We start from the raw sequence: 24,830 nt of genomic DNA, 5'->3' as shown, positions 1-24,830 counted from the left end.
AGGGCTATCATATCACCTCTTAACTTTCTCTTCTCCAGGCTAAACATCCCCAGCTCCCTAAGTCTTTCCTCATAGGGCATGGTTTCCAGACCCTTCACCATTTTAGTCACCCTCCTTTGGACACGCTCCAGTTTCTCCACATCCTTTTTGAATTTTAGGGCCCAGAACTGGACACAATATTCCAGGTGAGGCCTGACCAAAGCAGAATAGAGTGGGACTATTACTTCATTTGATCTAGACCATCCCTTCTCTTTCAACAGGAAAGGCCAGAAGCCTCTGAGAACTGCCCCTTCATGATGTCTAGATCACTTAGAAGTGATAGCTCTGGAGGAAGCTGGCCCAATGTGCCCCATCTGTTCCTTGTGGAAGGAGGTTGCTTCTCAAGCAGGCTTGCAGGCCAGGGGAAGACTTTGGGGTTTGATCCAGACCACAGCCCAGAATCTGCCTACTCCAACTGTATGCAAATCAAGATGCAGAACTTCAGTTGTTTGTTGTTGTTAGCTGCCCTAGAGTCGACTTTGACTTGTAGAGATCCTGTGGGTGAGACATCTTCAAGACCCCTGCCCTCAACCTTTCTGCTCAGGCCCTGTAGGCCCAGGCATGTGCCTTCCCTGATTTGAGTATAATCATCTGGCATGTGGTCTTCATCTCTTTCTACTGCCTTCCACCTTTCCTAGCAACATGGTCTTTTCTAATGATTCATTTTTCCTCATGATCTGGACAAAATACGGCAGCCTCATCTTGGCTTCCAGAGAGAGTTCTAGATTGATCTGTTCTAGGACCCATTTTTTTCCAACAATCGTTCAGAGGCTGTACTAATCTTGGCCAGAATCCTACTGGGCAGTTGCAAATAATAATTAATAATAATTTGTTTTATTTATATACCACTATTCCAAAGATCATAGCAGTGAACAGAAAGTAAACTAATTAGCAAGTAAGCTAATAATACATAACTGCCAAACTTACAGAGCTATGCACTGACTTGCCTGACCTTCCCAAACCCCTCTTAGCTGGCAGCAGCCACTGTGATCAATGGGGCAAGGTCTGTTCCTTTGTCAATAGGAAAATACATGACTGACAGTACCATCCCTTCATGCGAATGATCTGCAGTGTGATGGCAGAAGCAGGGTCCTTGTCACAACCACCTCCCCATGCCAGAGATCACTTGTATGAGGAAGGCTGGTAACATTAGCCAGCGACTTCCCGATCAATGGGGAACAGACCCCTGTTGATCACAGTGGCTACTGTCCAGTAAGTGAGGATAACTAGGTGATATGTAGGGATCATGAATATGAAACAGTCATGACCATGTAACTGTAGGTTCCTCATTCATAACTACCCATCAGGATTCTGGCTTCCATTATTTTCATTTTTCTGTTACAGTAATCGATTATCACCCACAGAGTTTGCTCTGCATTTCAAAGCCCCATAACTCTAAAAAATACTTGCTTTTGGTGCACTAAGAGTCTCGAGATGCCTCACAGCTTTCATGTGGTAGGCACTGACCCCACCATAAGCCAAAGAGAACTCTGTTCCTCAACACTTAGATTCAGAAATAGAGATGACCAACTGAGAGCTTTTGGGCAAAGCGCATCAACTAATGAAGCAGAAACTAAGTTTTTATCACATTTTTTTCTATGATTTATTTTGTACGGAACAAAATTAATAAATACATTATCTAGGATAACAACAGGTTTTCATTTCATCCATGAAAAAATAATGCTTTTGATTTTTCACATTTTAAAACCTGCTGTATTATTTTATTTTAAAGAGCAAATGAAAGAAGACAGTAGTGATGCCTAAATATACAGAATGTCCATGTAGGAGTTACATTTACAAGAACCTGATACAGAAGCCTATATTTTGCCCCCATAATTAAGAGTTCTCTGCAATAATATTTAAACCAACAGGTTTAAATAAAAGAAACAACACCCCAATAGCCCTACTTGTAGAGTACTGAGGCATTTACTTTTCAAGTATTCAATCAGTAAAATGTAAAAAGATTCTCCTCTGATTTTACATTATGCTTTTAAAAACCAAATACCCACCTTCAAAACAATACAAAACCAACAGGTCCAGTAATCAGCCTATTATTGTTAGAATCCAGTTAATTTTTTCTCTCTTCAGGAATGCAGAAAATAGCCATTATGCTAACCAAAGGAACTTGCTGGATAAAAGCAATTTATGAAAGATGAAACATGATTTTCCTATTGGTGAGATCTATGTGATAAAAAGATAATCCAAGTCTATTGCCAATAAATTCTTCTGCTGGTTTTACTATGGCCTTTAAAAACAAACAAACAGAGCGATGTCCAAGAAATCCACAGAAAATTCAAGAGTGCAAAAAGGACAACACTCCTTCATAGAATGGAAGGAACTCCACTGGTGCCAGAGATCTTTACTTCAGCTTTGGTGGGAATCAGACAACTTCTACAAGGAAAGCCAATAAATAACAAATTAGCAGAGATAATATATCTTCACTGTGGGGAAAAACTGCAACAAGCTGTATTTTATCATAGTAACAACTTGGACCCTATGTTTTTATTAACAAAATTCTGCTTGAGGGATGCTCCGAATGGTGGAAGTGTGGTGGAGAGGATTTCTCACCATTTTTTTTTTCTTTCAGGAGGCTTTGTTGGATTCTCTTCAACAATACGAAAGTTGATGTTGGGTGCTGCCACAAGTGGGAATTTACAAAAAAAAAAAAAAATACAACCCCACAATTCTTTTAATACAGGGCTAGGAAAGGGTGGGCTGCATATGCCCCCCAAGCCCATTCTCGAGACCTCTAGAAAACCTGGCAGCCTGCCGAATTAAAATTTTCCCCATTCTTTTTAGCCCCTGTGCACTCCCCAATACCCCCTGCTCAACTTCTGGGCCATGTGCTGTTGAAAAAAGACCTGTTCTGGATATTATTATGACCTGTCTTAGGTCATATTAAATGACCTAGGGAGGGACCACAATATGGTGAAATCTCCTCCCTATCCCCTCTATAAGCACTAGGGGGGAAAGAGAAATAATTTTTGTAGCCCCATAAAATCTAACAAGTCCCCACTCCTTTTCTAGTGGTACCACTGCTGAATGAAATTATCCTTCAGTCATGAAACAGCAACTCAGTATCTAAGCCACAGATAAAGTGTGTTTGCTTCAGTCACTCTGTCCTGTGGTAAGCACATGGCAAGGATGATATGGCTCCTGCAGTATTGAATTCATGATCAGAGAAATACATTTTCACCACCACAGCTCATCATGAAAAATAAGACAAGCTAGGCTTACTAAAATTTCAATTTCTATATATACAGTGGTCCTTCCCTTACGTGAGGGATCAGTTCCGGACCCCCCTGCGTAAGGGAAATTCCGCGTATGCTCGAGCTCCATTAAGGGCAATAGGGCTCGTGCTTGCAGTGGCGTGCATGTGCCACAAACATGCACCTCATTATTTTTTCTGGGGTGTGGCGCCGCTTCTTCCGGTGTGGCTTCCAGCGTATGCTGGAAGCTACTTAAGGCGCACCCGCATATGACGCAGGCACACTGTATATTAGAAAGGTAAAAGAGCCTTGCACTTAAAGCTTGTTTTCTTACTACTTCCCTATGAAGAAAATCCATGGGCTCCTTAATAAATACATGCATGTATGGGCAAAAGTACTAGTTTAGCCTTGGAATAAAACTTTTTACATGGAATTTATTCAGACACTACGGCTTGAGCAAGAGTGATCTTCAAGTTCCTTTCTATTCCGCTGTTTAAGTTGTAGTTTAGTCTAAAAAGCGAGATAATATTTTTTAATGTAGAGTTGATACAATTCAGTCCCTGCTCTGGACACAAATTTAAGCCAGACACTTGCTGGATTCCTGAATACTTCGTGGCAGTTAGAAATCAGATGATTCAAAGAGCCTGAAAGGAAACCTACCTGCTGTTTGATGTGTCTGAACATTGTCTACCTGAGGCAATGGCCCTAGTGTCCCCTTCTCTTCAAAGGCCAAAATGGGAGTTAAAGGAATGTTAGTGCTCTCTTTCTCAGCATTGTTCATGGCATCCAATCTGGATGGTTTTGTTCCCATGGGTAGGCTGATGAGCTCTTCAAAGTTTTCATCCTGCATAGTCACTCCATTTTCATTTGTATGTTTTCCTGGGTTGAGATTACTGAAATACAGGAAACCAGTAATGGGTCTTTCTGATAACAAAAAAATATTTCATAGGAAAACATTTGATTATTTTTATTCTGTGTTTTTATTATACACTACTGAGGTCTATGGAGCATGGTGGCTTAGTGGATAAGATGCTGACTATGATTACAATGTCAGCAGATCGGCAGTTTGAGGCCCAAGTGCTACGGGGCAGAATGAGCTCCCATCACTAGTCCCAGCATCTTCCAATCCAGCAGTTCGAAAGTATGTAAAAGTGCAAGTAGATACATAGGTACCACTTTGGTGGGAAGTTAACAATGTTCCATGCATCCCAGCATTTAGTCATGCTGTCCACATGACCAAAGAGTCATATTATTTGACATCGCTGGCTCCCTTGGCTTAGTAATGGAGATGAACACCACCCCCTACAGTCAGACATGACTTGACAATCACATCAAAGGGGAAACATTTACCTTTTTTACTGAAGTCTATAATGTGATAAGCTTAGCACATGTACCATTTTATTTGCAGTACAGATGCCACTAAAATATTTAGGTATGATCCAGCACGTTTCCAAACCACTGGTTTCCTTTAGAGAAGGTGTGGGGCACTTACTGACTCTACAGTTATTGGACCACATGTTCTTGCTGCTGTTAGATGCCTTCACATCAACTGTGACTTGACACTATTATTGAGTCTTCTTGCCTAGGTTTATTCAAAGGAGGTTTGCCATTGTCTTCCTCTTGGGCTGACTGAGTGTGACATGTGGTGCTAATGGTGAAAATGTGATGTGGTGCAAAAGGGAGACAAACTACACAAAGAAATGAAGATACATAAGTAAAACAAGGCCATAATATTTATTGGTTTACAGCTATGCAGGTTAGCCAGGCCTAGATGCAGTGAAGCAATTCTGTGATCAAATGACTCGCCTGCCTTTTGATCAAAACCTGATCACCTGCCCCAATGTTAGGAAGCAACACTAGAATGACAGAAGAGGAAGCCACATGAGCTGTCTGCAGACTTTTGGAAACACAGTCTATAATTGACATCACTTGCTGTTCAATTTAAATTAACATATAATAATTACTTGCACAGATAAATACAGGCAGCAGGTGGTACATTCTAATTAACCTGATGCACAATCAAATTTTGGCAGGTGGGAGGTTTCCTTGATACACTGCAGATAGTTCTGTTTTAAGGGACTTAATTCAGTGTTATGATTTAGTAGTGGTGGGGTCTTTCTTTTGTTGTTTTTTGCCAGCCAGGCTCTGTCTGTTACTTTGGGTGTCCATTCATGGTCATCTATGAGGTATCTTTATCAGTGCAATGTCTTTATCAAAACCCCAAGAATTCACTGGCCATGGATTCACAGAGGTGAGATCTGCTCTAAAATTCTCTAGCACTATGCAGCTCTGCCAGAATGAAGGAGAAGAATGTGCATCCCCCCCCACCCCCCTGCGGCCTCATTCCTTAGCCAGCTAAAGACATGTTCCCACAGTATATGTTTCTGGAGGCAGAAGACTGCAGAGCTGAAAAGGCACTTTTTCATTCTCACAAACTGCAGTGGTTCAGTGGGGAAAACGTAGGAGGGCTTATGCCTACAATCATTTCCTTTAGCTCAAGTGATCATGTGGATCAGCCAGCATGAAAGGACTTTGCATTGTTTGACTGTACCGTGATGGCAGCCCTCGTGTACTGTGGACATCGATGCATTTCCATGACAGTAGAATGGAGAATCTGTTCCAGGTTTTAGGCCAAACTCTTAAGCATTATCCAAGGTGCTAAACATGTTTTGTATGTAGAGATCAGAAATCTGGATAGCTCCTTTAAAGTTTGGATTGAAACCCAAAGGAGATTAACCAGAACACTGACATGGAAGCCACCAGATACTACAGCCACAGCAAAAAAGATTTGTATTCACAAAGAACATCATTATACTGGTATGCAATCAGTATAATTTAAACTCCTAATACCTGGTTGTGGCTATACCAGTTCAGAAACAATGTGTGTAGAATGGTTCAGTGTTATCAAAGGTAACTGTTACTGTTCAGTACTGTTCAGTACCAGTAACCTAACTGTAGTTGCCACTGATGTCCTAGCCTTAGGCACTGTGGTCTGTTAGTGATAAGAAGTCAAGTTTAAATTATGATTTTAGATATGAGCTCGTTCTGAAACCAAAATTTTAAAAAATTATATTTCTCCAAGTCTCGTCATAGGAAACTGCAGCTAGTGTAAAATGGAAAGCAGGAGCTTTAGATCTCCCTCTCATGGGTGTGAAAGAGGAAGGGAGAGGAGAAAGGGAAATCACAGCTTTGCTACAACTCATAATAATAATAATATAATAATAAAGATTTATTTCTAGCCCGCCCAATCACGAAGAATCCGGGCGGGTTACAACAATAAAATACATCAAATTACAATAGAGGTTTTTTTTAAAAAAAATCAAACCCTTGACCTACCGCCCCCCCCCCCCATTCCCAGTACTAAAACAGGATTAAACAGTAATAGTATAAAAACATTAAACAAAAAAAAAAAATAGGCAGAAACATAGACGGTGAAGAATAGACAGATGAGGGAATCTGGGGAGGGTAACTAAGTTGGAAAGGCCTGCTGGAAGAGATCCGTCTTAAGTGCTTTCTTAAAAGCTGTCAGAGTGGAAATATGACGGATCTCCTCCAGTAGGTCGTTCCATAGTTTTGGAGCATAATAGGAACCAAGTTTCTATATATATATATATACACACACACTTCTTATTAAAAATGCAGTTTGCCAACTCTACCAAATACATATAATATTGAAATAATCTCAGAATTTAGATCTAGCATTCTGTATCCGGATGTGTATAAAACACATATACATTTTATAATCCAAAATAGATCACCCATATGCTCTATAAATGCTGAAAATATCATGTATATAATATGCACATCTTATAGTATTATTTGTAAAAAAACATTTTCTTTTAAATAAAGTATGTTCTTATTGCAATGCACATTGTTTAATTCTGTATGTTTTTCAATTTCTTATCAGCATGTGCGAAAATTGCAAATTTGTCAGTTTTTTGAAATTCTCCTACTTAAATTGTAAACTTCAAAGATGTAGCCATGTTAGTCTGTAGAATCAGAATGTAAAGATATCTTGTAGCACCTTTGACACTGAGGGCCAAAACACACTGCAGAAATAATCCAGTTTGAAACCACTTTAACTGCCCTGGCTCAGGGCTAGGGAATTGCAGTTTGTGCTGACACCAGAGCTCTCTGGCGGGTTACAGACCACCGAAAAGCGGCGTTCTGCCGCTGCCACCGCTTACTGTGTCCGGGAACCGCAGCAGTCAAACTGCGCGGTTCCCGGATGCAGCGAAGAAGAAGTGCCAAAATGGTGCTTGTTCTTGCGCCCTGGATAGGACACCACGAGGCACTACTCGCGCACTCGCGGCGTCACATCCGGGGCGCAACGTGCGGACGCTATGCGTCCGATACGTCAAAATGGTGGCGCCCATGTGTATAGGGCGTCGCCATTATTACGCTCCTGTCACGTGCTAGGGGTGAGGCTGGTATGGATGCTAGGTCCTCGGCCAACTCCTAGCACGTGACGGGGTGCCGCAAAGACCCGTTTGTAAAGGGCCTTTGATAGAGAATACTAAATGTCTCAGAAAACTACAGTTCCCAGAATTCCTTAGCATTGAGCCACAGCTGTTAGAGTGGTGTCAAATTGGATTATTTCTGCAGTGTGTTTTGGCCCTAACTGAAAGAGAAAAGTTTGCAGCATGAGCTTTTGTAGACCTAAGGGGCAAAACAGATGGCCCCTTGGGGTGGCATCAGAATGCAGTGTTTAGACGCTGCAGCCTTTGACGCCACCCCCAAGCTGGTGTCACGCCACCTGCTTGACTGTATGGCAAGCAGTTTTGTAGAGTGCTGGTGGCATGGCGTTTACACACCACATGCCACAAACCCATGGTGATTGCAGAAAAGCCAGCTTTTTGCCGGTTCAAAAAGGAGTAGCATTTCAAAAAGGAGAGTCATCTGTTTCAGCCTCTAAATGCATCTGAGGAAGTAGACATTAGTGTATGAAAGCTCATGCTGCCAACTTCTTTCTTTCATTTAATCTCAAAGTGCTGCTACAAGATCTCTGTACATACTTAAATTGTAAATGTAACATCTATTCTTTATATATTTCTAATCTTTTTCTCCCTTTTTTACTTTCAGTGCTGTATTATAGTATATTTTATGTTCTTCTTCTTGTTTTCTTAGATATTATTAACCAATTCTCTGTAACTGTTAAGCTAATCCATTTCTTGATCCAAAGAGTTCTGATCAGTTTCCAATCTTCTTTTGTTCAATTTACAGGAGTCTTGTATCAGAGTGATTAATTTATCAAGGCATAGGAACCAGGTTTCACTGTTATGTCTGAATCAAACTTACCACAGCATTACCAAAATTTGGGAAATCTACCTTTGGACAACATCCAGAACCCCCCAGTGAGCATGGTCAACATTTAAATCTCTTGAGTATAGCTTTCCTGAAAGCTTTCCCTGAATGATGGGTCAATATCAATTGTTTCCCAATGAAGAGGAAAGCTTCACATATAAAGAAGGTATTTTTTCATTTTCTTATTCTACTGATGCTAAAAGCTTTTTAAAAAACTCAGTAGCATGCTGGGGGCCATGTAAGAGAGTAAGCCGCCTTTTTTGTACATGGACATTATGGCTGTACAATTGCCTATTATGATAATATCTGCAGCAGCTCCTTTTTCAATGATGACAGGCTACAGGCAAAAGGAGAAAAGAGCTTCTCAAGTTCTCATTAAATTTGTAAAAAAGAGCCTCCTAGCCACTAGGATACAGATGATGATTTCAAATATTACTTGGCTTATTGTGAGCTACAATTTTTGATCACAGCAAATTCTACTGACATTGACGAATACACAGAATACAAGAGGACTGGAAAGCAGATGATGAAAATGTTCTTGAATGAAACATACATAACAATGGGAGAAATAATTTGATTTAATATCCTTTTCTCTAAGAAGAAAGCATACGAAATTGCTCAGCAAATCTGTGCTTTCAAACAGCGCCATGTCTCTCACCTGTCTAGGCTGACTGTGGGCTCATGAGATATAAGCACGTGCGTATGGGTTACCATTTCCCCGTTGCGTGGAGATTCTGGCACATGTTGAACCTGAGAGCTCATAACAGGGCTTAAGGGAGATGTAGGACTGCTCACTGACAGAAAAGAAGAAGAAAAGGTAGTTGTCTGTGCATGGTCTGACAGAAAAGATTTCAGTTTATCCACACGTTGAGATGACTGTTCCCCCCTTCCCCCCATTTTTCCTTCCCTTCCCTTCCCTTCTTTTCTTTTTGTAGAAAAGTGTAAAGACTCGAACTTCCTCTGTCCTATGGCACTCCCCATTTCTAGCCACAGGGAACTGGCCTGCAGCCAGGGATACTCTGAGTAGAATTAGGGACAGAGTTCTAAGACTGGGTGCGATGGATGACAGACTCCATCAGTGAAAGAGTCCATACTGTATACCATCTGTTGTATCATTTATTACCATTAAAGTGTATGTTATATCAGTAAGGTGTGTCAGTGTTTGGTATCAAAGTGGAACCACACCCAGCTTCTGAACAGAACAAGGCTCTGCTCCCACCAAATCTCCAGATGCATGAAGGCTGGCTATGAATATTCAAAAGTATGTTCTTCACATGACTGAAAAGCACTGTCTAAGAAGGTCCCATGCACCATATGGAGCCCTGGCAAGTAGGGCTACTGTCTACCAATAAAAGGGACCTCTGGCTCTCCAGATACTTTGGCTACAATTCCCATCAGTTCCACCCAGCATAGCCTACTATAAGAGATTACAGGAGCTGTATTCCAAAAACCAGAGATTCAACAGCTGGCCAACTCCTGGCATATAAAATACTGAGCTAGACAGACCACCAGTCTTAGCAGAGCTTGGAAACATTTTTTGGACTTTGCCTCCCCCCTCCCCGAATCTCTAACCAGCCTGAATCACTTCCTGGCTTCCTATGTTAAATCCTTAGGGCAATACATGCTCCACATTGTAGGGGAAGAATAAAAAGTGCTTCCAGAGTTCTAGCACTAATTAAGCTTGGAAAAGGTTTGACTTTCCTCACAACTTTACTGAAGCATCTAATAGCCAATTAGTAGTAATGTCATAGATTTACAAAACAGTCTAGCATGAAATCTTTCCTTATGTCTGAAAAACCATAAAAGATAATTTGTGCCCTTCTGTCATTTTAATACTTTATAATATGCAAATGTAAATCCTTATTATTCCCACAGAGCTTTCACAGACAGAAAGATTGATGACAGAACTGAATATTTTGCCAAAGCCAGTTAAAAATGACCCCCAACCAACTAATTATCTAAAACTCTAGTTGATGAATCCACCATTTAAACTAATTAAAGCTTGCAATCCTAATTATATATTTCACCACACATTTATCACTATTGTAGAAGATAATTTTGTGTTTTTGACAGTTGAGACATTGATCTATCATGTTCAATTTTGTTCAATTTATTTTGTTTACAAGTTTCAAACTCTCTCCCACCTAAGTCATGCTCTGAATCATAGGTTCATGTCTGACTGGATGAAGGCAAAAAGTAATACCTGTTTCTTTTGCTATCTCTCCATTTTGTTGTTCATTTGATTTCTGTAAAATAAATTGATTTGTAAGTTAGTTGAAGCACTGAAGTACTGCAGACACAAACATACACAATATTTTCTTATGAAATAGAATAAAACTGAGTTTATATACTTTTTCTGCAGCTTCTGTTCGCCTAGTTCTTTTCATAATTTCTTCCAGACGCTACAGAGAGACATAGAGAGAAAGCATAATTTATTATGGTCTATCTTAAACATGGTTAAACATTTTATAATATATTCTGTGAACACCTGCGGAAGCATCTGAATCTGTACCACACAGATTATGCACGAGCATGTTTGCCTTCACGTTGCCTCTCTATTCTATGAATTTCATAAGGTTTTCTTAGACAAAGAATACTCAGAGGTGGTTTGCAATAGCCTTCTGTGAAATACAGTCTACAACATGTGGTATTCTGGGGCTGGCCCTGCTTAGCTTCCAAAATCAGATGGGATCTGGTACCTTCAGAGTATTTGCCCAAAGAACATATTGTGCAAATGAATTTTTCACAAAACCCTAAAAATGTAAAAACAGAAAGAAAAAGAAAGGGGCAGAAATTCCTAGCCCAAGAAGAGAGATTCTGAAATTCCTGGTTCTTGAGTATGAGAATGAAATAAATTAAGATTTACATCTCTGATATGAAAACATGTGCACACAGAGAAAAAGACATATTTATGGGGAGAGAATTCTAAGATTTTCTTAGTGTTATCAAACTTTTTTGGGTGCCCAACTACAAACAAGTTTAATTAAGTGAGAAAGGAAAGTGGTTCCCATAGCTTCTACCAACTCAAGTCAACTGTCAACATGTTGTATTGAAGGAATAGGTAAAGAAAAGAGTGTTGTACATGAGAAGGTTCTGTCCATGATTTGAAACTCTGAGCCTTTTCATACTATATGGTTCTGTTATTATGATTCAACTTTAACTGCCATGGTAGTGTTCTGGGGTTTGCATACCGGTGAGGCACACTGTGTGCTCCAGGTTGTTTCTAACTTACAGCAACCTTAATCATCATGTCAGGAGCTGCATCATGGATCTTGCCTGCCATAGAATTAATTGGCAATACAGAACTGGGAGATGTAGCCATGGTTAAAGTGTTATGTCATACTGAAGAAATACAATGGGACATGGAATGGGGTGTTTACTATGAGGGATTGTTGACTACACTCCTTTGTGCTGAAATAACAAAGAAAGGGAGTTGTGCCTGGCTGGAGACTGCCTACCGTCAATTCCTGGGAATGCAGGCAGAAGAATTAAGGAGGAGGAAAGTTATGAAAACTAAGAGGAATATGAGTGTTTTGTTTAATAATAAATGATAAAATAGCCCACCAATAATTTAAAATTGTGCGTAGTTTAATTGGGCTTTGCTAATGCTTGCTATTTAGTTCTGACAACAAACATTTCGGGTATAGATGTATAGGTACTGAATAATAGCATTTTTGAACTAAGGGAGTCACTGGATTTGACACATCGGTTTTTCTTGGCAAGGTTCATTTAGAGGTGGTCTATCATTGCCTTCCTCTGAAGCTGAAAGAGTGTGACTTGGCCAAGGTCACTCAGTAGGTTTCCATGGCTGGTGTCCAAAGTCGTATTCCATCTTCAATCCCATTTTGGGAGACAGGCAGGATATAAATGTAGTAAATAAATTAAAAACATCTAAATATTCAAACCACTAAACTATGTGAGAAATCATATAAGATTTAGATAGGTTAAATAAGTAACAGTAACAACCAAGCCTCCAAATTCTGTAACCATAAGCTTCTGTACACCAAACAATCTTTAACTGTATGTTGAACTGCTACTTAATAAATAACTTTTGTATTGCACACTTGTGACTCTGGGAATGCTACAATTAGAGTGTTTGTGTTCAAACACATGGTGTCTGTGGTGGTAGAAGTGGTTAATGATTGGTGGTTTTCAATGTTGTGATTACAGGTACAGTGAGCCCTTGGTGTCTGCTGAGGTTTGGTTCCAGGACCCCCCTCCCTGGCTACCAAAATTCATGGATGCTCAAGTCCCATTATATACAATGGTACAGTAGGATGGTGTCCTTTGTATAAAAGTTTTTATGGGTTTTTCGGGCTATGTGGCCATGTTCTAGAAGAGTGTCTTCCTGACGTTTCACCAGCATCTGGGGCTGGCATCTTCAGAGAAGATGCCAGCCACAAATGCTGGCGAAACGTCAGGAAGACACTCTTCTAGAACATAGCCACATAGTCCGAAAAACCCACAAAAAACTATGGATGCTGACCATGAAAGCCTTCGAGTTCACATCAAAATCAAGGTTTGCTTTTTGGAATGTATCTATTTTTAAAATGTTTTCAAACCACAAATGCTTGAATTTGTAGATAAAAAAATTCACAGATATGAAGGGCTGCCTGTATAATGTTTCACAAATGAACCACAAGGATATCTAAAAGGTCTCCACATTGTCCTCAGTGGGACGATGAAAGATCTCCTTGTTTGGTGGCAGTGGCAGGACAAATGGAAAACCCCACAGTTCTCTGGCTGAGAATTCTAAATAATTCTCCATACACTGCAAATCTCAGAATTTCACAGGACATTGCCATAACAATCAAAGTGGATTAATAGTGCTAGAGCTATGTAGTGTAAAAGCTCCCCCCCCCCTTGCCGGCCTGAACTTCCAGATTCTGGTGAGAGCGTAAATACAGCAGGCTCACTTTTATAGATGTTCTTTGCAATGCATGGTCCACAATACAGTCTTGGTGCATGTGTACAGTAAGGTCTGGGCCAGGCACCAGTGTTTCCTTCCCATGTAGTTACAACTAAATATCTCCCAAAGGCTTGAGATTGTTCTTTATGCAAAACTTTCTTGGCTCTTCAAGTCAACCATCTGGTCAATAAGATCAAAAGTAGAGGAAATTGTACTGGCCAACCACAAAAAAAGAAACTCCCCCTCTTGGTATGCAAGCCCATGTTCTCCATCTGTATATGCTTTTCAGTTACCTTCTTCCTTTCTAAGCGCTCTTGTTCTTCTCTTTGGAAATGTCTTTCACGCTCTAACCGAATCTGTTCTTCTCGTAACCGAGCTTCCTCTTCTTTCTAAAAGATGCCAGGCAAAGAAAAGCATTGTTTTACCTTGTCTGCACTATCAACAATATCTCCTTACCTGCATAACACATTTCACCTAAGCTGATTGTTTTCTTCTGTGTCCACTTGCTGCGCTCATACAAGTATACATCTCATAGAAGTGCAGTTGGCCTCCACATTTATGGTTTTGACTTTTGCGGATTTGATTATTTGTGGTTTTAATATGTTCTCTCTAGGAATCTCTAAGTCCTCCAGTGCAATTCTGCTAGAAATTGACCATAGAGCTGTGCTGGACAAACTAGAAGTTCCTAGAGAAAACACTTCTCTAGGCATTTGTAGCATGATTCTATGATCAACTTCTGGCAGCTGTTGACCATAGAGTTGCACTGGAGGACCTGGAAACTGCTAGGGAGGTTTACAAAATTGGTGTTTTTTTTATTTGTGGTTCAATGGGGTTCTTCATCCCTAACTCCAGTGAATGTAGAGGGAGCACTGTATGTACATTACAAGGTTTACAAGTTGGTCTGCTTTTTCCAAAGAGCAGACCTGCTCCAAGCTTTACAAAAAAGCAGCTTGTAAAAGATTGCAGTTTTTAGGGCAGAAAAAATAACCTGTTTTTTTTCTGCTCCCAAAAAGCAAATGAAATGCCTTTTTCACTACATCTCTGTTTTACAACCAATGTATTTTTCAAAATTAAACAGACTGTGTTCCAATCTATGTTTCTGTATATCTTCTTCCATAAAATGGAGGTACCTATGTTCTTTCAGTGTTCTGATGATCCTTAGTTCTCTCAGTTGTATGTAGTGCTTGTCTCCACATTTACTCTTGGTGTATATATTTAAGGTATTCATTTATTTATTCATTTCATTTTTATGCTGCTTATCTCCCAGGAAGGAACCCAAGGTGGTTTACAAGATAAAAACATTTTAAAACATTACAGCAAATTTTTAAAAAACAATTAAAACTATCTATTTAAAATGATGTAAGTTGAAAAAAAGCCAATATAAGTTAAGATAAAAACATACAAAAGTTATAACAGGTAAGGTAAGATTTAAGCATCCCTCCTTTTTGCTATGAGACATTCCATTCTACATGTGTTGCTCATATCGCTGCAGCTAGCCTGTAGGGTTTTTTTTTAATTCAAGCTACATTACGTGGGGGAAAGGATGGTAACTAATGGGATCAGATCAGGCATGGATGGGTGGGATTTTACTATCCCCTTCCCTTGCTGTAGTCCTGGGGAAAACATCTCTGAAACTGAAGGGAAAATGCTGTTGAATTTTAAACAGTTTTTCTGTGCATGATTAAATTGGTTGTTCTGTGTCAGACAGTCATTTTTATGACTACCTAGGTCAGGGTGCAATGGTAGGGTTTCCTTCTTTACCCCATCTCTGCCATTAGTTGAGATCTGATGATAAGGAAGACTAGGGGAAATGGATAGTCAACTATCCTTTGTGACTGGAGAGTAATTATGTACTTCCCCTGAGACCATCTGACCAATGGGCAGCAAATGACTGGAGTTCCTGGAAGCAATGTGTTTACAAATGGTCATGTCAGAAACAATCAACTGCGGTTTACTCAGTACACCCTGCTCTTAGTCTATCTACTCAGACCGCAGCCCTCTGCTTTACTGCTGCCCAAGGGAACATAATCTTCTCTGTTAAAGATGGAGACTTGGAATAAGGGAAGGGAGAAGGCAAGTTAAAATATGATGTATGTCCAAATCTCATTAGAAGTACACCGACTCCAGCAAATCTACTAAAGAGAAAATTTCAACATGCTAAAGAACAAAATGAACCCATAAGTCTATTATACATGAGCATCTTTTCACTACCTGTTCAATATAAGCCAGAGAGCCATCTGAAAATCGTTTCTGCTTCAAAATACCTGCTTCTGAAGCTGTTCCATTTCTTCTCTTTCTTTTTGCTCTTTTTCTTCAGCCAGGCGACGCAGGTGCAACTGCTTCTTTCTCTCCTGCTCCTGCTCTGCCTCCCTTTGCTTCCTCTCGGCTTCCAGCCTCTGAGCTTCTTCCTCTCGGCGAGCTCTTTCTTCAGCTATCTTCTGGGCTAATTCTTCCTTCTTTTGCCTGTGAATGTCAAAGACAGGCATCAGACAAATGTCCAGGATGGAGTTGGGAGAGGGGTGATGGGCAGCAAGGATAGGGTGATAAGAATAAAAATTATTTTGTTTCTGTGTACAATTTTTTTTAAATGTGGCAGAAATAAATAAATAAACACCTATTGATAGTAAAAGTATATACCCATTAGATAGATGCCTATTAAGAGTTAAAAATAAACACCTATTAAATAAAAATCTATGGCCTGTTACAGACAGGCCAAAATAAAGCTGCTTCGAGTCACTTTGGAGGTATGGTATTTCAATGATGCATGAGTCCTAAGAGTCCAAAATCCACACCAAAGCTGCACTCCAGTCCTTAGGACTGGAGCATGGGTTTGGTGTGGGTTTTGGACTCTTAGGATGCATGCATCATTGAAATACCATACCTCCAAAGTGACTCGAAGCAGCTTTATTTTGGCCTGTCTGTAACAGGCCTATGAATATTTTAAAGTCTATTAAATAAATACCTACTAATAATGTAAGAAGGTTGTTAAATAAAAACCTATTAAAAGTTAAAAATAAAAGACTATTAAATAAAGATGTATTAATAGTTAACATGCATTTCTAGTCAATAAAACACCTATTAACACTTAAAAATTAAAAACTGTCAACCCTGAAAATGGATAAGTATCAGAAAACAGCATTTCCTAATAAAACAGTAAAACTTCATTCTAAAGTATGTGGTATGAAGGCACACTTGGATTAGTGAGTCTTCCTTCTCTTCCTGAGCCCCGCTCTTATCCTGGATGGACAAAAGCCAATGTGTATTGTACAGTCATATGACTGTGCCACCTCAGAATGCCTCAGGGAACTGCAGCTCAAGAATGGAAATACTGAGTAAATAAGGTAGAATTCAAAGACATAGCCGTGTTAGTCTGAAAAATCAGTGTGCAAAGGGATCTTGTAGCACCTTTGAGACTAACTGAAAGAGAGAAGCTGGTGGCATGAGCTTTCATAGACTTGAATCTACTTCCTCAGATGCATGTGCACCTGAGGAAGGAGACTCAAGTCTACAAAAACTAACATTTTCTTTCAGTCAGTCTCAAGGGTGCTACAAGATCCCTTTGCATACTGAGTAAGTAAGGGTTCACCTTCTACCCTTCCACATTCTCCTCTACTACAGCTTTGCATGAGGGACTCCACTGTCTACACATCTGAACATTTCAATGAGCTCTATTGTATAGTTTCTGAATCAGGGAAGGACAGTTCCAGTGCAGTCTGACCACAACTGTCATTAACTGCAGTGACTGATGGCTCCACTGTCAGTTGGCCATTTCTCCTCCAGTTTTCAGTCTAGATTTACAGGAGCTATCCAAGGTACTGAAACTATTTTCAGGGTAATATTCAGCAACTGGCATTGCATCTTATAATTGAGATTGGAGGCCACAGAAGATTCACCATCTCAAGGGCACTGGAGCCACCAGCTACAACAGATTAATTGCACAGGGCAAAGAACAAGAAATGGATATCAATGTATTCATTGTCCTTATATCCTTATTCATTTCAGCTCTCAGGCCTATGACTTATACATATACAGAATGGTATATCTCAAAATTGTATCTTCTCCATTCAGCAAATGACACCTTTCAGCCTCTTCTCTCTCTCTTCTTTGTTGCTCCTCTCGTTCTCGTTGTTCTCGGGCCAGTCGCCTTTTTTCGCTAAGCAGTCTGGTTGCTTCTTCTGGGTCTGTTGTCCCTGCAGAAGGTTTACTACTGACAGGAGATGGCAAAGCCATTGATGGAGCAGAAGGCAAAACTATAGCAGCAACTGGAACAGCAGGAAAAGAATAGTCAAGACTCCCATTTGGACAATGTGTATTATACATGTTTGTACATCAGAGGATCCATGACCACTTGAAACAAGAAAACATCAACAAACCACATTTATGTAACTTCTGAAATGAGAGAGATATTATAAAATGTTATGACAGTGTAGTTAAAACTATGAAGGGCACATGAGCCTGTGGCACAGGGAGAAATCTGCTGGATTGGAAAGACCTGTGCTTGAACAACTTGCATTTGGAGGGGATTCTGGTAGTTACAGCTCCCAAAGGTAACTTTTCCGACTTCTGAGAAAGACTTCTGACAGAGATTCTAGAAAACTTCTGGCAGTTAAAGTAGACAATGTGGGGGCAGAGCAGGGGTGGGCAATTGTTGGGGGCTAGGGCACTGCATTGCCATCCAAATGCTTCCAAAATCCTCTATAGTGGTAAGTGCAATCTGACCATGTTTTAGCTCCTCAGGCTATTTTAGGCACAGAAGAGGCTTTTTGTACAACAGGACAGGACTGGAAATCAACTTCCAGGTCACTTCCTGTTATAAAAACTGCCTACCTTGGGCCTAAAATGCCTTAGGAGCCAAAGACATGACTAAATTGCCCCACACTCCCTAGAGGCACTTGGGGATAGTGTGGGATAAAAAAAAAAGAAGAAGCTATTTTCTTCCCAAAATATTTTGGACCATGGAGGCCACAAAACAGATCCCTGGGGATGTCTGCATGAGGCCCATGGACTACACTTTCCTGACCCTTGGATTACTGTCGGGACCAAAGATCTAGTATAAAGCAGGTTTGTGTGCATAAAATAAAAAGAAGATCTCTGAATTTTAGCACTGCGTGTGGTGCATGTGTCTTCAAGTCACCTGTTGACTTAGGGTGACCCCATGAATTTCATAGGGTTTTCATAGAGAAGTTATACTCACATGTGGTTTTGCTAGTTCCCTCCTCTGAAATATAGCCTACAGTACCTGGGATTCATTGGCCATCTTCCATCCAGATACTAACCAGGGCTGACCCTGCTTAGCTTCCAAGATCAGATGGAATCTGGTATTTAGGCAGCATGAATTTTAGCTGCAGTGTATCAGTAGTACTATTTTTCAGTTAAAACAGTAAAACTGCAGGCTTGACAGAATAATATGTCTTCAGTGAATCAAAACAGCACCTAAATGTTACCTGGATTGCAATGGAATATCCATTAACTGGGGAAGGAAAATACTAGAAGACTGGTAAATCAGATCTTACTTTGCGTGGTTTCTTGTTTACAGGGTAGTCCTTCTTCATTTGCAACCATGTTGGGAGTGGAGATTACTTTTCCTTCGTCTGTCTTTTCTTCAGCAGCCTTCTCAGGTTCCTGTCGTACATCTTTTTTCTCATTTTGCAGCCTGCGCTCATTTTCCAGCCTGCGTTCATTTTTGGCAGGCCGAATGTTACCAGGGGAAGGAGGGCGCGGTTGAGCAGAAGAGATTCTGGATGAAACCTGTGGTGATGTTATCTTTTTGGGTGTCCCAGGCAAAAAAGGCAAAGATCTGGAGGCATGCCTATTTCAACCACAAAGAAACAGTAAAACAATGTTATGCACACTTTTATTGTTATTTTCATTTGACTGAGTTTTGATTTTAGTGTTTTTCCTTACCAATCCATTCCTCCGTCCCTCAAAAAGAAGAAATGAAGATTTGAAAAGAAGGAGGTAGAAAGAAAAGGAAACAATTACCAAGATTAGAGATTAAACAAGTTCCCTTTTCCTATTGTTACCTAACATACATGTACACCTGCCAAGTAAGCTTCTTGCCTCAAATGTCACTGAACATCTCTAATTTGCATCTTTATTATTAATAAGAACTATGCTATATAAGCTTTATAATTTTAAAGCCAATATGAATTGAATAAAACTTGATACAAAGTGGAATGTAGTGCAGAGAAATATCTAGTCGTCATGAAGAATATTCAACTGCCTCAATAAACACTTGCATTCCAGCTTTCAGCTGCATGTGAAGATGCTGGCCTCCATTTCATTGTTACTGAACTAATAGTACAAAGCCTTCTACATTAGCGATTATGTATCTTAGAGTTAGTGCATGAGTGGTATCCATACAGCTTTAAGTCTGCATTATTTCACTATGCAAGTGGCTGTACAAACTCTCACACAACTGCTTTGCATGATTATTTATGCAAAACAGAAATAGTCTGGATCTGTATGCAAAGGAATCTTGTAGTACTTCTATCTGTAACACAATCTAACTGAGAAAAAGAAGTTGGTAGCATAAGCTTTTGTAGACTATGGGGCTCAACAGATAGCCTGTTCAGGGGCAGTTCTATGCAACCCCTGAATGGGCTGAGTTGGGGACACGGCAGCTGCACAACACGCCACACACTCAGGAGAGATTTGTACATTGTGTTTCTTCAGCAGAAACCTTTGCATCTCATGGCAAACTGGTTTAGAAACTTTCAAAAGCTATTTGTGATATGGCAAGACCTATTCAAGGACAAGCAAGTTTTAAAATTCTACATGTCAAACCAACGAATACATTTGACATGCCTAAAAGTGCTTGTTGGATCCTGAGATTTGTGTATGCTATTTTATAGTCCATGTATACAGTAGATTCACAGTACATTATATGACATCTGGTATCAGGCAGCATAAGCCATTTTCCTTGTATGGAGAGAGGAGCTAGACAAGCCTCAGTAAAGCCAGCTAATGACAGCCTTCAGATTGCTGTGAAAGGAGGCTATGGGGAAAGAGTGTAAAACCTGTTAAATTGTTAAACAGTGATTAATCAAAATAGAGACAGGGCCAGTTAGGGAAAGAAGCAGTAAGAATCAATAAAATCTTGAGAGGAACAGGTAGAGAAGGAGCCAGTCAGGAACAGAGAAATGAACAGAAATAGACAAAGACAGTAAATGAGTGAGAAACTTGGGTTTGATGGAAACCGAGAGAGTGGAAAGAGTTTAGGGAGAAGTGCTATTTTATTTTAACTGGTGCGTTATATTGTACTGAGTATGACGCCAGCATTAGGATAGGTGTTTAATATACTTGTTATACAATAAAATCAGGACTGTTTTTATTTTCTACATATTTGTCTGACTGTTTTCATTTAAGAATAAGAAGTCTCAGTCACGCATTATTACATTTAATCTAATGATGAACACATTTGCGTATGCATTTAAATGACACATTGAGGCCTAACAATCAAAACAAGGAAGGAGTTGCAAGAGTAAAAGGTCCAGGTGAGTGATATAATAGTAATAGTAATAGTAATAGTAATAGTAATAGTAATAGTAATAATAATAATAATAATAATAATAATAATAATAATAATAATATTTCTAGCTCGCCTCTCCCTTTGGAGGATCGAGGCGGGTAACCGCAGTGAAAAATGAAATACAAATACAAACAATAATAACAAGGAAAATCCCCCAAACCACCACCCCTTCTACCCACCCTCCCATCAATACAAATAACAATAAAAGCCGATAGCTAGAATAACATTGATTAAAATTGCAATAATAAGGAGCAGGTTAATATGGGCAGTTGATTTATTCAGGGCAGAGATCAGTTTGGGAAGGCCTACTGGAAGGAAACATTTTTACTGCCTTTTTAAAAGCATAAAGAGATGTAATCTGATGAATCTCCTCCAGCAGGTCATTCCAAATTTTTGGAGCAGCAACCGAAAAGGTCCTCTGGGGAGTCATTACCAGTCTAGTTTTTCTTGACTGCAATAAGTTCTTCCCAGAAGACCTGAGTGTGCGAGAAGGATTATATGGGAGGAGGCGTTCCTTCAAGTAAATTGGACCCAACCCATATATGCCCAACAGTAGGAACTGGGGGTGAACCAGTACAGGAGATTCCATCATACCTAGTTTTAGGGAAATTTGAGCATGTGAAATGAAATTAATAAATTTCTACATCTGGAGGCGGATTTCTGTGCTTTGCTAACAGGCTATAGGAAACATGCTCACTTGTTTCCCATAGCTCGGTCTACAGTTCCCAATATCCCCTACCAAGCATGGCCACTGGCCTTGCTGCACAGTGGCTTATAGATGTACATGTTTCCCATAGCCTGTGGAACATTCTGAAGCTATACTGACTCCTAACATGGACAAAGCAGAGAGCATCACAATGGGGTTTGATGTCCTGGTTTGTACCAGTGTATTTGAGCCTGAGATGAGAGGTTAAGGCCTCACTGATAATCCACTGATAGTCTGAAAACATATCAGAGCAGGGATGTTCTTTTACTGTATACATTTTCTTTCAATTTCTACAGGATGAAAAGAGCAGTTAAAGCACTATATAAACTAGCAAGTTACTCACCAAGCAGATGATTTACTTCGGAAGGTTGAAGGTGAGCGAGCTCTCTTTTTGCCAGATGACTGATTAGACACTGAAAGGCCCTTTTCCTTTTCTTTTCTGTTAGTCTAAAATTCAGCAAATTGGGTAAGTCAGTAAGTCACAATGTACTCAACTAAGTAATACCTCACACATTCTGAATCTGAAAACAGACAACCATAGAAAGACAGCTTCCTTATTAAATGTGATAATAGCTGATGCACAGTAAGAACTAGTCTTAATCCCAATTAACGCTCTGTTTAAATGTGAATGCAACCCCAGAACATAAATTTATAGAATGGGATCCAATTCTATCATATCACAATGATTCCTGATGGAACTGCTTTTGTCATCAGAAAAGGCAGGGATGTGCCCCCCCTTCATGTCTGCAGTCACCTGTCAGAACCAAGTTTTCACCTTTAGGTTCTGTCAGGAGTTAGAGTCACTGGGGATAATAGGTTAGGTTTAGTTTGCTTGTAGTGGGAGTGGAATGCAGGTGGCTGGCTGTTTTAGTGTTATAGCCTTGGGAAGATGTAGCCTTGGCTTGGCTTGACTTTATTAGCGGCTTGGAATGTGTGGGAGGTTTGGGAGAGTTTGGCAGTGCTTGGACTACGTTGGAAGGGTGGTGATGGTGGTGAGGGGATTAGCTCATGGGAATAGTAGGAGGGTAGCTGTAGTCCATGCCAAAGAGAGTTGGGTGGAGTTGTATTTTGGGGGATGTTTACTATACTGTTTATGCTTTTGAGGGACAGTTTTAGCTTAAACACTGAACTGTGAATTTCTAGCACTGTGACTTAAATAAAGTTTTGTTCTGATTCATGATACATTGATTGTATGAGGACCCTGAGTTCCTTAGTTCTGACACCACCTTAAATCTTAAAATCTTTGGAAGCTAGGAAAGCTTTCTGGGCAGTTTTTCTGGTGGTGGTGAGACCTGATGTAAATCAATAATAAAATAAAACTTTTATTTATACCCCACCTCTCTGGCAAAACCAATTGAGGCGGCTTGGAATGTGTGGGTGGAAAGACCCTTCCTGTTGTTGGCATCTACTAGCCCAGTACTGGATTTTGGCCATAAGATTTTGTTGCTACCTTCTGCAAGTGCAAATACTGTATAAACCCAGTATGCATCCATTAATCTATCCTCTTTGAGGACATGCACTTGTTTCTTTGTCACTGGCTCCTCTAAGACCTCCCCACTCCTCAGAGGTCACTTTTATAACTTCAGAGAATACTATTAAGATTCTTTTGAAACACTGTTCATTACTCTTTATCAAATGATTATACATTTAACCAAAAAGTTACACGGAGCTGAAGTTTTCTAAATCTTCAGTTGTCAGTTTTCTAAATTTAGGCATCTGTAATCCTTTCCAGTTACCACTCTTACCAAGATTTTGCAGCTTTTCCAACATTTCCACTATCCCTTCTAAATATTATGTATAAATTCAAAGCAAATAAACCAAGTAAGCAAGTAAACAATATGGGCCCACACTGTATCTTAATGTCTTAATAACTCAGTAATATAAGGGTGCTTCCAGACAGTCATCTCCTAACAGTCAAATCATCAGCAATTGTGCTGCTACTCCATCTTTCCTTCTCTTAACATATGTTTTATGGAAAGGAAAAAGATTCAAGAAATGTCAGGAAACACAGAAAGTTTTAAAATGGAAGACTGGATCATTTGGAACCTCCTAATATGTTCAAGGCTGAGTGATTGCACAAAGCCTTGTCTGGAAGCAACCTAGAAACCTATATTCCATCCAGAGATACTAAAAGTTAACTTTTGTACTACAGCTTCCAGATTCCCCTGGCCAACATGGTGGGCCCATTGGCTGGGGGATTCTGGGAGTTGTAGTACATAAATATTACTATTCTAAGCTCTAATTATGACACATTTCTTGCGTCTAAGCAAACCACTTTGCTGTGATCAAAGCAGACTATGTAGTCTGTATCTTACGTAACATTGCTTCACTATAGCTATTCATAACTAATGAGCTTACCCCTGCTGAATTTGTAGTCCTCCTACGTCTAACATCAGGTGTTGTGCCAAAGAGTTTTGCTCTGTCTGCTGGATTTCGACAGCTTATGGCCTTGAAGGAGAGAGGGCTGATGGGGCTGCAAGATGCTGAACGAGGACAAATGGGGATAACTACAGTATGGGATATGTTTTTTAAAAAAATACATATGTATATATATTTAATAGAAGAAATAAAGGGAAAGCCATGAGCATGAAACAGGAAAAGGAAGAAAGAAGGGAGAAATATAGGAAAGAAAGTATTAATATAGGAAAGAAAAAGAAAGAATTAAACTAGAACCATCATGCAATGATCCACAAATAACTTTGGATTCATTAAAAATCAGAATATTTCAAAAATATCTCAGTATGCTGCTGAATTAAACTATGATTCTTATTTTGTCCCCAAATAATATCAGTGTGTGTGTGAGTGTTGTAACTTCAGATAATGTGAAGTTATTAAAATATATATATATAAAACCAAGTAGAGCAATTTGCACATTACAGAAACATTTCAAAACTTTCAATTTCACAAGTCTTATGGAGCTATGCAAAGCAAACTTGTAACCCAAACAATCCCAGAACATACTTATTTGTTATACTGAAAGATATAATTATTTCTGATGTTATGTCTGTTAGGGGGAGATATGGGATTTTGAAGTCTTGGTCTTTTCCATAAGGTTCAAATATGCTGAAATGTATACTTATTTATTTCTCGTATTACTCCACTGACTCATTTAAATGAGCAACACTGCCTTGT

The 24,830-nt window shown here is 39.7% G+C and overlaps 1 protein-coding gene across 7 annotated transcripts in view; it reads right to left on the bottom strand.

Moving 5' to 3' along the window:
- Positions 1-1,627: 1,627 nt before the first annotated feature.
- Positions 1,628-24,830, bottom strand: part of MAP7 (microtubule associated protein 7) — a 130,388-nt gene continuing 107,185 nt past the window's right edge. For 3 of the 7 annotated variants that reach the window (XM_089530301.1, XM_089530305.1, XM_089530304.1), the window contains 11 exons: positions 24,057-24,205; positions 22,042-22,145; positions 18,975-19,270; positions 17,540-17,723; positions 15,726-15,924; positions 13,755-13,850; positions 10,904-10,954; positions 10,756-10,798; positions 9,211-9,346; positions 3,909-4,141; positions 1,630-2,430 (listed from right to left, as the gene is read on the bottom strand). In XM_089530301.1, the coding sequence (XP_089386427.1) occupies positions 2,420-2,430; positions 3,909-4,141; positions 9,211-9,346; positions 10,756-10,798; positions 10,904-10,954; positions 13,755-13,850; positions 15,726-15,924; positions 17,540-17,723; positions 18,975-19,270; positions 22,042-22,145; positions 24,057-24,205 (1,502 nt within the window). In that variant the 3' untranslated portion in view covers positions 1,630-2,419. Of the gene's footprint in view, positions 2,431-3,908; positions 4,142-9,210; positions 9,347-10,755; positions 10,799-10,903; positions 10,955-13,754; positions 13,851-15,725; positions 15,925-17,539; positions 17,724-18,974; positions 19,271-22,041; positions 22,146-24,056; positions 24,206-24,830 lie in introns of all 7 variants that reach the window. The other 4 variants (XM_089530299.1, XM_089530303.1, XM_089530300.1 and 1 more) reach the window with 3 other exon arrangements.

The sequence above is a fragment of the Sceloporus occidentalis genome, unplaced genomic scaffold (genome assembly GCF_023333645.1).
Source record: "Sceloporus occidentalis isolate IW3139 unplaced genomic scaffold, rSceOcc1.0.p SCAF_6, whole genome shotgun sequence".
Classification (NCBI taxonomy): Eukaryota; Metazoa; Chordata; class Lepidosauria; order Squamata; family Phrynosomatidae; genus Sceloporus; species Sceloporus occidentalis.
The sequence above is the reverse complement of the archived record's forward strand: the minus strand, read 5'-3'. Positions and strand labels throughout refer to the sequence as shown.